At 37.6% G+C, this 11,884-nt stretch overlaps 1 protein-coding gene across 1 annotated transcript; it reads right to left on the bottom strand.

The window, feature by feature from the left end:
• Window positions 1-6,215: 6,215 nt before the first annotated feature.
• Window positions 6,216-11,341, bottom strand: IFNG (interferon gamma). The gene is made up of 4 exons (XM_029954582.1): window positions 11,192-11,341; window positions 9,686-9,754; window positions 9,408-9,590; window positions 6,216-6,953 (listed from the first exon to the last, which is right to left on the bottom strand). Exons 1-4 carry the CDS (start codon window positions 11,300-11,302, stop codon window positions 6,819-6,821), a joined length of 498 nt encoding a protein of 165 aa, XP_029810442.1. The 5' UTR covers window positions 11,303-11,341; the 3' UTR covers window positions 6,216-6,818.
• Window positions 11,342-11,884: the final 543 nt, after the last annotated feature.

Raw genomic sequence — 11,884 nt, 5'->3', positions numbered from 1 at the left:
TAACCTTTGTTCCACCTGTATCCTTAATTCTTATATTCCATTGAATCCAACAAATTCACAGAAGAAAAAAAATGGTATACAGATGAGAAGAAGAAATAAAACTTCACAGATGACACAATTGTCTATGCTGATAATCCCAAAGAATTGACCAAAAAAAGAAAACCTCTTGAAACTAGTGAGTATAAGAAGACTGCAGAATACAAGGTAAATATGCTTAAGTCAATTACTTTCCTAAATACTAACAATGAACATTTCAAATTTGAAGAGCACAGAAATAGACCCTTACAAATATAGTTAGCTGATCTTTGACAATGGAGTAAAAACATGCCAGTGGAGAAAAGACAGTCTTTTGAACAATTAGTGCTGGAACAATTGAATGTCCATATGCAAAAACAAAAGTTATCCTAGATAAAAACCATAGAATTGATAACCCTAAACATGAAAAAAAATAAAAGAAATCTTGGATCCAATATCAAAGACTTGTTATTTTTTCTGTATTAATTATGAGACTCTGGGATACTACAAGACCTTTGTTTGTGCATCCTTTTGTGTTCCATTGGAGGAAGATTGGTGCTTGGCTGATGCTAATGAGATGGCTCATCTGGATGGATGCTGATGTGGCAGCCAATTCCTGAGGGACAAGACTATAATTTCTACCTTGTTTTAAATGACAGTAAGTAACATGATATCTTAAAACTAGTGAAAGGAAAAATGGATTATAAACTGTTGTTTATGAGAAAGGAGAAATAAACAGTTAAGTTGGAAATAACATGGAATCATGACTTTTTTTTAAAGGGTCATTCCCTGAGGTCATTCTGTTCTATGTATGACTGTTCATTTAAAACAATTCATTAGGCGCCTCTAGTACCTAGATTTTGGTCTTCACCAAAAAATAAGGGCTCCTTGAAGAAGTCTTGATACCGCATTTGGAATGCAAAAATTCAAGTCGAGCTAACGATATTTTTTAGCCTGTTGTTTGTTGCCTAACATTTTGTTGGTATTACTATCATTCTTGTAACAGCTATGCAAGTTGACTTTATTCTGCTTTATTTATTGAGTGCTTGGTATATGCCAGGCTCAGCACTATACTCTTTGTTGTTACCATGAACTCTTGACTCCTCTAAAAAAAAAAAGCACCTGTTGATTAACCAGAGCTGTTTATTAAACCTTCTGCATAATGGAAAGAAAGCTTGACAAAGTCTTACTAATGTCATAGAAAGGGGAGGTCAGTGATGGATATTAGGGAGTATGGGCTCAAGTGGCTTAAGAAGAATCAAAGAAAGGGGATTGAGTTGGGGGAATTTTGTGTTATAATAACATGATAGTTTACATATTTATATAATAGTTTAGGTCTAGAGGAAATTGTGAGGCAAGTTTCTGTTAAATAACAAAAATTCACTTGAGTAAATTTTAAAGATCTAATTGGCTTTATTAATCAATGCATGAATTGGACAGCATCAAACCTAGCAAGTAGGGAAGAGCTCCAAAGGGTTATAGAAAGGGAAAGTGTTTTTAAAGTCAAGATAAAGAAGTTATAAATAGAGAAACAAGATGATTTCAGGTGAGATCACCTCTGTTTAGAGAGAAAAGGGTCTTAGTAGGTAGATTATTTTATCTTCCTTTGGGTGATGAAGAGGAACCATGTAACAGGTTACCTTACTGGTGCTGACCAGATAGTTCCTGATGGACTAGTAAAAACTACATTTTTAGGGGGCTGAAACTATTCCTGTCTTGCCTAAAGCTGAATGAGAAAAAACACATGTGAGGATCACAGCCCTAAGAAACGGGTCACAAAATCAGTTTCAGGATAATGTCTCCATTTCAAGATTTTTACTTAATCATATATGAAAAGTTACTTTTGCCATATAAAGTAACATTCAAGAATCCCAGGATTCCAGGGATTAGGGTATAGACATTATCCTGAATTATTGAAGTGGTCCAAATGTCCTCACAGGGACCCTTATAAAAGAAAGATGGGAGTTTCAGAATGAGAGAGAGAGAAAGACAGAAGGAGAAAGACAGAAAGAGAGAGATCGGAAGATGCTAGGCTCCTGGCTTTGAAGAAGGAAGAGGGAGACCCTTAGCTAAAGAATGGAGGTGGCCTCCAGAAGCTGGGAAATGCAAGGAAACAGATTCTCCTCTAAAGTCTCCATTGAAACTGATTTTGAACTTTTAACCTCCAAAGCTATAAGATAATGTGTGTTATTTTAATCAGCTAAGTTTGTGATCATTTATCATGACAGCAACAGAAATATAATATACTTCTTCTTGAACATTCTCCATTTTCTGCTTAGGCTCTAACACCTTCCGCACCACACTTTTCCCCTGCATGTATACCCTTCACACCTTGCTTGGAATTGGACTTCCCATAGTAGACAACTATTGACGCCTACTTTAATGCATGTAATTGCTTTAGGGTTATATTGTTCAAGATAGGAAGAGGCAGAAAGAGTGAAGAGAAGAGAAAGGAAAAGAAGAGGAAAGTTCAAGAATGTTTAATGTTTATGTACCAATTGCCTAATTGTCAAAATCACCCTGCCAGCAAGGGTATACCAGCTATTTCTGGGAGTCATTAAGGGTGGGACTTTATCCAAGAGAGTCCTCCCATTCGGGCTTTGACTGCTATCCCTAACGTTCATGAGCCAAAGGAGATGACTGCCCCTACCAGCATTTTTTCCTGAGTTATTAATTTTAGCCCTTCTGACAGGGGTAAGGTGGTATCTCATTGTGGTTTTGATTTGTATTTCCCTGACCAATGCTGTCTCCTAGGTCCCTTAGCATAAAGCACAGGCTACCCTTTCTCTAAGCCCAGTGTACTTCTTAGAATAGGCATGCATATAATGGAAGGAACATACACTATAGAGAATAGTTTATATCTACTGCACAGGTCAACTCAAGTCCATTTAAAGAGTCTTCTCTCTCATTCCCAGCCTCCATCGCATTGTTTAATACAGTCTATATCACTCCAAGTCTTAAAGCCTGCCACAAACTAACACCAACGTCAGAGAGGGGGATGATTTATTTAGCCCTAAACCAAGGCCCACCTCTTAAGGCTTTGTTTCTCATTTCATAATTAGTCACTACTCAAGACAATTGACAGTTGGAATTTCCAATCTTTTCCACAGATGTATGGTCTGCTTCTATAGTCCATACAAGATAATCTCACAGCAGACCTCTATCTGTAGATATCATAAACTATGAATTGACCAATCTTAGTACTAATGAGCACAACCAACAGAGGCTCATATCAACTGCAGCTGTGCCAAGATCAGCCTAGTTTCTGTTCAATCTTGCTTCATCAAGATTCAGAATTTTGGAATCAAATCTTGCCCACCATTGCTTAGCTACCCAGTAATCAAAATCATGACCACTGATTACTCAATGACCAAAATGACCCATTTACATGAACTAATTCACTTAACTATTCACTATTTCCTACTGTTGTGGGAGTGTTAAGTGAAATAGTCGAGAAGAAAGCTCCAGGTACTTATCCCTTTCTGTCCTTAGCACTCACAGTCTTGCCACCACTATATCCCCAATGCAAGTAGAAGTTATCTCATTATATTCATTATGTTTGTTTATATCAGTGATCATAAGAAGTCGAAGACTCATAATACATCCTTATGTACATTCCCTTCTGTGACCTCCTATCCTACCCCTACTCACTGGGTCTTCTGGAATTCATAGTCCAGCACTAACTAAATCCATCATACTTCAACTTCCTCATATTTCAAATATAAATTGATTATGTCCTAAGGATTCTCCTTTGCCTTTGTCCCCTTCAAATGGTGGCTGGTTTTCTCTCATCTTTTGTGCCTGGAAGTGGGGCAGATAGCCTTTCTTTAAATCATTTCTTCACCTTCCTTCAGCAACCTTAGATATATTCCTTCCCCTCTTTAATCAGCTCAGAGTTCATTGCCAATTTACTATCCCCATCACCTCCTTGTCCTCTCTTCCCCTGTCCTACTTCCTTGGCCAAATTAAAGTCTGCTAAATGTAACTCTCTGACTACTCTGTACCTTCACCCACAACTCTATATAGATGGGAAAAAACACTATTACACTAACTGGTGTCCCTTAACCTCATGATTGTAGACCTCAAGTGAGCCCTTAAAGCTGCCTGGAAATCCACATTGCACTCCCCTGATCTTTTCATTCTTCTGCTCCTCCTAAGCCTTCAACACTTCCTCTATGAACTCCAGGCTCCTATTTCACTGAAAAAAATTTAAACAAGTTGCTAAAGCTTCTAAAACTTCTCGCCATCACATTTAGCCCCTTGCTAACATCAGCATCCACATAAACTACCTTGTCACCTATTAATAATGATAAACTTTCTATGTATCTACTTAAAGCCAGTTCCTCGTATGTCCACAGCTGGCCTCTCTTACATACTCATGGAGCCACTCTGCAGTTCTCCCTTCTCTCTCCTACATCATATATTATTTTTTACATAGTTAGATTTTTTTCCATTAACACATAAACATGCTGTTCTCCCATCAAAAGCAACAACCAAAAATTTACAGCTTCTTTTCATCTCTCTTATCTTGACATATACCTTTTCCTTTGCTCTCCTTTCAGCAAAAGCTCTATGAAGAGTTATCCAGATTTGTTGTCTCTAAAGTCTCTCTTAATCCCATTGCAATCAGGCTTTAAATCTCACCCCACATCAGAAGTGCTCTTTTCTAAGATCACCAATAGCTTCCGTGTTGCTAAATCCAAGCGTCTCCTCTCAACCTTAACTGAATAAATCTACCTACACTTGACACAGTTTATTCCTGAAACACTTTCTTTACTTGGCTCTCAGGATGTCTCACTTTTTAGGTTGTCTTCTTACTTCATTGGCTATTTCTTTTCAGTCTCCCTTGCTGGACTCTCTTTAGTCTGTCTGTCTGTCTCTCTCTCCCTCTCTTTAATGTTTATTTATTTTTGAGAGAGAGAGCATGAGCATGGGAGGGTCAGAGAGAGACAAACACACAGAGTCCAAAGCCAGCTCCAGGCTCTAAAATGTCAGTACAGAGACCAACGCAGGGCTCAAACTCATGAACCATGAGATCACCAACTGAGCTACCCAGATACCCCTCTCCTTAGCCTCCTAATGAATGCATGCCTGTAGACTCAATCCTTGAGCTCCTTCTCTTCACTTTATAAAATCATGAACTTTATGAGTGCACCTGGTATTAGGTCTTTAAACACCTTCTATATGCCTCAATTCCCAAATTAATGTCAACTGTCCAGACTTCTCTTTCAACTGCAGATAGAGCTAGCCTTTTCTCTTACCATGCAAGGCAAATTTCTACTTTAGAGCCTTTGTAAGGATGTTCCCCTTTCCTAGAATCCAAATGGCTACCTCCCTTACCTCTTACAATTGCTTCCACAAAGTCATCTCTTCAATAAAGCCAATTCTAATCACTCCATTTAACCCTCTAGGCCACCCACTCAGCTGCAATTAAAGTTTTCCTGATTCTCCCATCCTTCTTTACTCTTTTTTTACAGCACCTAACATTTTCTAATGTACTATTCAATTTACTAACATATTATGTATTTGGTTTATAATCTATCTCCCCCTTGCTAACTTTGAAATTCTTCAAGGGCAGGGATTTTGGTCATTTTTGTTTTGTTCATGATGGGAACCTAAGTGCCTAGAACATCACCAGGCATATAGTACTTTCTCCAATATTTCTTGAGTGAAAGAATGAACCTTCACCACAGTATTGAGGAAGACACAATTATTCTTCTTTCCCACATGAGAAATCTGGAGCTTAGAATTCATTAAAAGTCATACTACTTGTAATGGTAGGACCAAGATTCCAATCCAGACCTCTCCTCTGAGAGCCCACACTCACTATTCCATACCCCCTGGTGTTTGCCCAAGGTGGAGAGAGGAGGTGGGGAGGCCTAGACAAAAAACGCAATAGGAAGTTGAGGAAGGGGTAGAAATAAATCTTTTGTGTGCCAAGCTAAACAATTTGGACTGCTTTCCATGGCAGAAGCTCCGAAGTAAATGGTAATGTAATTAAATTTATATTTTGGAAAGATAACTCAAACAACTGTGGAACAGTGGAAACCAACAAATTGCCAGTGGAGAGAAACACCACGTTTGGGGCTAAACTCAATTCTAAGATTTCCACAGCTAAATAATGACTTTCTTCCTACTAACTCATTAGAGTGTAGTTCATTTACCCCAGTCCTCATTTAGACAGAGTCTGACTCAGCATGAATAGTTATAAAATTATACTTTATTCATATATATTAAATATTCATAAGCTAAACAAATTAATTACTTTCTATTTGGGTACAGTCATAGTTGTCAGTGATATTCTGAAGCACCAGGCATGAGAAGAAAGGTCATTTTCTTAATCAGGAGACATGTCATATCACCTGACACATTCAAGTGCTGCCTGACATGCCATTAGAGCAGTGGCTCATGATATAGACATGTTGCCAAATAGGCAGTGACTGGATGGCATCATTTCATTCATAAGTGTTCATTGCATCATCAAGTGAAATAAATACACAACCCACAGAGCTTTGCTTAAATTAGCTGCCTACTTGGTACCTGAGATTAAGCCTTGAAATCACATAGTCTTGCCTAGTTAGTCAGAAAAAAAGAAGGGGAGAGGCTTGAGTGAAATAGTCACAGGATACAGGAATTATAAATAATATATATATTAATAGGCATTTTCATTACATAAAAGTAGTTATTATAAATACTTTGATTGATGAGTCTAAAATATATTCTTCATATAAATAATGTAAAATATTAAATATCAATAAATAGATTTAGATTTAAAAATTCAAATATTGCAGGCAGGATGACCATTATTTCGATGCTCTCCGACCTCGAAACAAATTCTGACTCCTTTTCCGCTTCCTTAGGTTCGATTTTGGTGAGAGATGATTCATCACTATGAGGAGTTCACTTATTGCTTTGCGCTGGACCTGCAGATCATTCACCTATTGGAAAGAAAGCAGCAAAATGAACATCAGGCATACAAGTCATTAGGATAGTCTACTGTTAATATCATGAAAATGCAAGTATTCCTTCAAAACAAATGATTTTCATTGTCAATTTATTACCTTAACATACAATGATGGCTTCTTCACTTATTAAGACTCAAGCTATAATTAAATTGCTAGTTGTATGGGGTAGATGGGGTAGATGATATACTCTTAAATTTATTGCTATAGAATTCTCAAAATTATATAGCAAAAAGAGCCTTGAAGTGAAGTGATTTAAAAATGTGGGTTTGAATCCTGTATGTGCAATAACTGTGACTTTGAACCAGTCACTTAACCTCTCTGAACCACTGTTTTTTCATCTAAACAATGAGGAGATCATTTCAATCACCTCTAGGCTCTCTACTAATTCTACCCACCTTGTACTTTAATTGATCTTTGATGTCAGTATCAAATTAGTTACTATAGGTCAACAGTTCTCACCTTTGGTGTGTAGCAGAACAACCTGGAGACCTAATGAAGCACTCAGAGACCCAGACACACAAAGTCAGAGAAGACCCAGGCAGTTGTGTGGTCACTAAGCTCCGCAGGTGACTCTGTTACTCACCAAAGTTTGAGAACCACCAATACAGATTCAGTACTTTGTAAACACCAAGTCTAAGACATGAATTTGTCATTTCCCCCAAATTAGCTCATGATGGGATTAAAAATAAACACTAATCATATTTATATGGCAATAATCAATTACTGATATAAACACTTAAAATTAGGAATTGCAGGAAATTTCCCTGCTCCCTTCTATCCCAGCAAACTGAACTATTTCCTCACTCTAACATACAGAACCATTTAGGTGAATTCCTGTTTAATAAAATAGGGACCATTTATTTTCATCTTGACTGTGCCGCGATTTTTCTTTCTACTACTGGAAACATTATGGCCACCTTGTTACATTTATGAAAATAACTTGGAGGATCTAGGCATCAGAACTAATTATTAAAAAGCCTAACATTCTTAAATATGTTAGCAATTGAGCAAAAGGGCACAATTGTTGAGAGCTCACTCAGAATCACCCATCATGGCTTGGAGCTTCTGGGAAGGATGGGACCCACAGATTTTTTTCAAGGCCCAGTGACAGAAGAGTAGAAAAAAGTTTCTACAAGCTGTGTTTGCAAGTGATAGATTTTACTTTCCAGTTTAAACTAAGAGACTCATTCAGGACTGAACAGTAAGCCAGAGGCAGCACTGGGTCAGGAAGGAGGACTCTTTCGGACTCCAGCATGTGGCCAGAGGAGAGCCACTGAACATTGGAAAACACTGTCAGTGGAAAGTAGTAATGGTCTGATAATTTTCCAAACCACTTTTGTACCATCTTGAGACTAGAGAGATCCTGAAGAGCAAGCACTCATCCAAGAGGGCTTATCTGAGAGAACTGAGAGGCAGGCCCACACAGAGTGACAGCTGCCAAATCCTGACAGGACAAGTCAATACAGGACACTTTCTCATTCAATTCTACTACATCAAAGCCAAACCCAGAGGAATCCAGAGGCCTTTGTCTCCTAGATAAAATTTTGGAAAATGGGATTTGTCTTTATTCTTCAAAGTTACCTTTCAGCTTCTAGAAGCCATAACCTTAAGATTCATAATTTCATCAGCTAAGGCTTGGGAACTTTTGGATTTCTCCAGCTGAGATGGTCTAGCATCCAAAAGTTGACAGAATAATTTTTTCATCATGTATACATTCTAACTATTTTCTTCTCTAAAAACAAACACTTTCTCACCACTACTTGGGCTGCAGTGGGGTTGACCAGAACCTGGCAGGGGAATGCACCTAGTGCCTTTTCAAAGGCTACAGTTCTTTTGCTATCTCATTCTCTTTTTATATCCTCATGATTATACAATTTTAGAGCAAAGGAGACCATAGAAATTAGAGTGAACTCAAAAGGCTCTTTAGGATGAGGAAACTGAGCTTCAGTCAGGCCTGTGATTCATCTGAAGTCTTGTGGTTACTTGGTGGCCAAGCTGGAAGGAGGGTACAAATTTTCTCCATTCCCAGCCCCTACTCCGCACTGCACTTTCCATTAAGACCTTCAGCCTCCCATCCAAAGCAAGAGAATTTCCCTCACACACAAAAAAGGGGAAATGAGAGAAGTGCTTCTCAAAACTCCCCTCAACTCCTTCACTACTTCTTCCTCCCTGGATTTATCCATTCACATGTCTTTGCACAACAGAGATAATGCCAGCATTTCCCCAAATCACAAAATTAAATGATTTCCATACTGACTTGGCAAAGTCACCCAAAAGCACAAATGGATTCACTAAGGAGGAGTTTTGGCCATGGGTTCATTTCATAGTTTTAACAACTGTACCCAGTAGCTGATCTATGTTCTGGAAATTAGATATTTTGCAAGATTCTTTGTAATGAAACCAAAAAAAGAATTAAGATTAACTCACAGGAATTTGAATCAGCTTGAGGAAGTCATTCCGTTTGCTGGAGCTGCTATTTAACAACTTATCAAGCATATCTTCCTTGATGGTGTCCATGCTCCTTTGAATGAGCTGGTTATCTTTAAAGTTTTCAAACATTTTCAAGTAGAAGGAGACAATTTGGCTTTGAATTATTGTTTTATCACTCTCCTTGGAAGAAAAGATCACAAAGAGAGGTCAATGTGAATTTACGCACCAGAAAATAAGCAACAAGAAAATCGGCAAAATGGAAATATCCAGCTTACCTCTTTCCAATTCTTCAAAATATCTAGGAAAAGTGACCCACCATCTGCTACATCTGAATTACTTGCGTTCTGAAAAAAGACAGAAACATGGTTTACAATTAGTCCATTAATTTCCCTAAAACTGCACTTCAAGTTTTATTACTGACAACATCCACTGATTTTCTTTTCAAACTTATTAAAGCTGTTATGTTGGATAAAACCAAAGACTGTTGGGGCGCTTGGGTGGCTCAGTTGGTTAAGCTTTCGGCTTCTGGCTTTGGCTCAGGTCATGAACTCACGGTTCATGGGTTCAAGCCCCATGTCGGGCTCTGTGCTGAAAGCTAGCTCAGAGCCTGTAGCCTGCTTCAGATTCTGTGTTTCCCTCTCTCTCTGGCCCTCGCCTGCTCATGCTATCTCTCTCTGTCTCTCAAAAATAAATTTAAAAAACATAAAAAAATTTTAAAAAGAAGACTGTCATGCTATTTTAGCTTTCTTATTTTCTAGTATAACTCTTAAATTGCAATATTACAAATAAACTCAAGAAGGCCAGTGATACTTCAATTATCCAAAAAAAATATAGTAAGGAAAAGATAGTATTTCCAAGCCTAGTAAAAAAAATTTTTTTTCAGAAAAATCATATGACTATAAAATACTGCCCCCCTATGGTACTGGTCTCCATAACATCTACCTGTGACTTGTATGGCATTACGTCAGCTTTAAAAGATAGTTCCCAATGTGTGTCTGTGTGTGTAAGAGATTTGATTTGACGATATGAGAATAAAATAGCCTATGAATGCTTGAATATAAGTATGACAGCTACAATTATAATAGCTACATTTTGGACAAATAATAAAACATTTAAAATGCAAAAACTATTTTAATTACCCATAAATAAAAATTTAAAAAGCTCATAAAACAAAATGAAAAACTTTTTAATAGAAACCATATTATAACTCCTACAAAATCTCAGCAAGTGACTAAGTTCAAGAATAATTCCTAGATAATCCAGGTGTGACGGTAGAACTTTGAAACCATTTTTTTGAGAAAAAAACTTGTAGTCTTTTTTTCAGCCCAGACTTAAGCACCTCACATTTTTTCATTAATTATTTCACATTACCATCCTTCATGTTAACCTTGACCCTCCAATGCTACCATCACTCCTGATTTTCCAGAGTACTCTGACCATCTAGATGGCTAGTCATTGTTTCAATATGCACACTATCCAACATCACAATCGAATGGAGTCTCACCACAGAATTATCAACATCATTGTGTTTTATACCCATATTATTCCCATCTTCTGAAAGACTTGTAAATGCTCCCTAAATCTCTATAGCAAGTTGAGCAGAGGGCAAAAACAACATTTAGATCATATAGTTAAAAACCACAGGTAGTAAACAGGCAAAATTACACCAAGTCTTCTCAAGATGACTACGGCCTAGGGATTACAGCGTGTCATAGACACAACTCCAAGTCAACATGCATTCATCTCAACCAGAGTGAGCATTATTAAAAGGTCATACTTACGAAATATTTCTTTAGGTCTTCTTGTTCATTAATTATGGACTGACAGTAATAGCCGGAAGAACACAAAAGTATGCAAAGCTGAAAAGCGAAGATGAAACTTGTGTAATTCATCGTTTCAGAGAGTTAGGCTGAAGTAGTTGAAATCAGTAGCTCCCGGATTAAGTTGATCAGGTCCGAAGGACTTAGCCGATCTTTCTTTTCTAATAGCCGACCAGCAGACAATCAGAAAAATGTACTACATCTCCTTTTGCTGCCGGTATTTATACCAAACTGAAGTCCTCAGGATTACGTATTTTCACAAGTTTTTTTTTCAGATGAGATGGTGACAGATAGGCAGAGATGCTAGTTTGTATTAATAACTATGGTTTTGTGGCATTTTGTGTTGTAGTTAGAGTTTCCTTTCAACTCCCTGGGTCTTTTGACGATGAGACAGACCCATTATGCCCACCTGTACCATTCTTGTGGCATCCTTTGAAAGCACTTTTACTTCACACATTCAGGGATTGGAAATTTTTTTGCATCTCCATCCTTTCCCCTTGTAAAATGTTGAGTTTTCATCCACAAAGCACATTGATCATTTGTTTTTGGTTGGGAGCAAGTGAAAAAGGAAATTGTAGGGGCACTCAAACCTTTACAAAGGGGGTACCTTTTAAAATTTTTCTTGCAAATGACCAGAAAGCAAGGAAAGAATGT

The sequence above is a fragment of the Suricata suricatta genome, chromosome 10 (assembly GCF_006229205.1).
Source record: "Suricata suricatta isolate VVHF042 chromosome 10, meerkat_22Aug2017_6uvM2_HiC, whole genome shotgun sequence".
Classification (NCBI taxonomy): domain Eukaryota; kingdom Metazoa; phylum Chordata; class Mammalia; order Carnivora; family Herpestidae; genus Suricata; species Suricata suricatta.
The sequence above is the reverse complement of the archived record's forward strand: the minus strand, read 5'-3'. Positions and strand labels throughout refer to the sequence as shown.

Coding starts and splice junctions, on each gene's coding strand:
- IFNG (XM_029954582.1), bottom strand. CDS start 11,302: ATGAATTACACAAGTTTCATCTTCGCTTTTCAGCTTTGCATACTTTTG. Junction 9,755..11,191: donor AAGACCTAAAGAAATATTTC/GTAAGTATGACC, acceptor GTCTTTTTTCAG/AACGCAAGTAATTCAGATGT. Junction 6,954..9,407: donor TCAAGCTGATTCAAATTCCT/GTGAGTTAATCT, acceptor TCTTTCCAATAG/GTGAATGATCTGCAGGTCCA.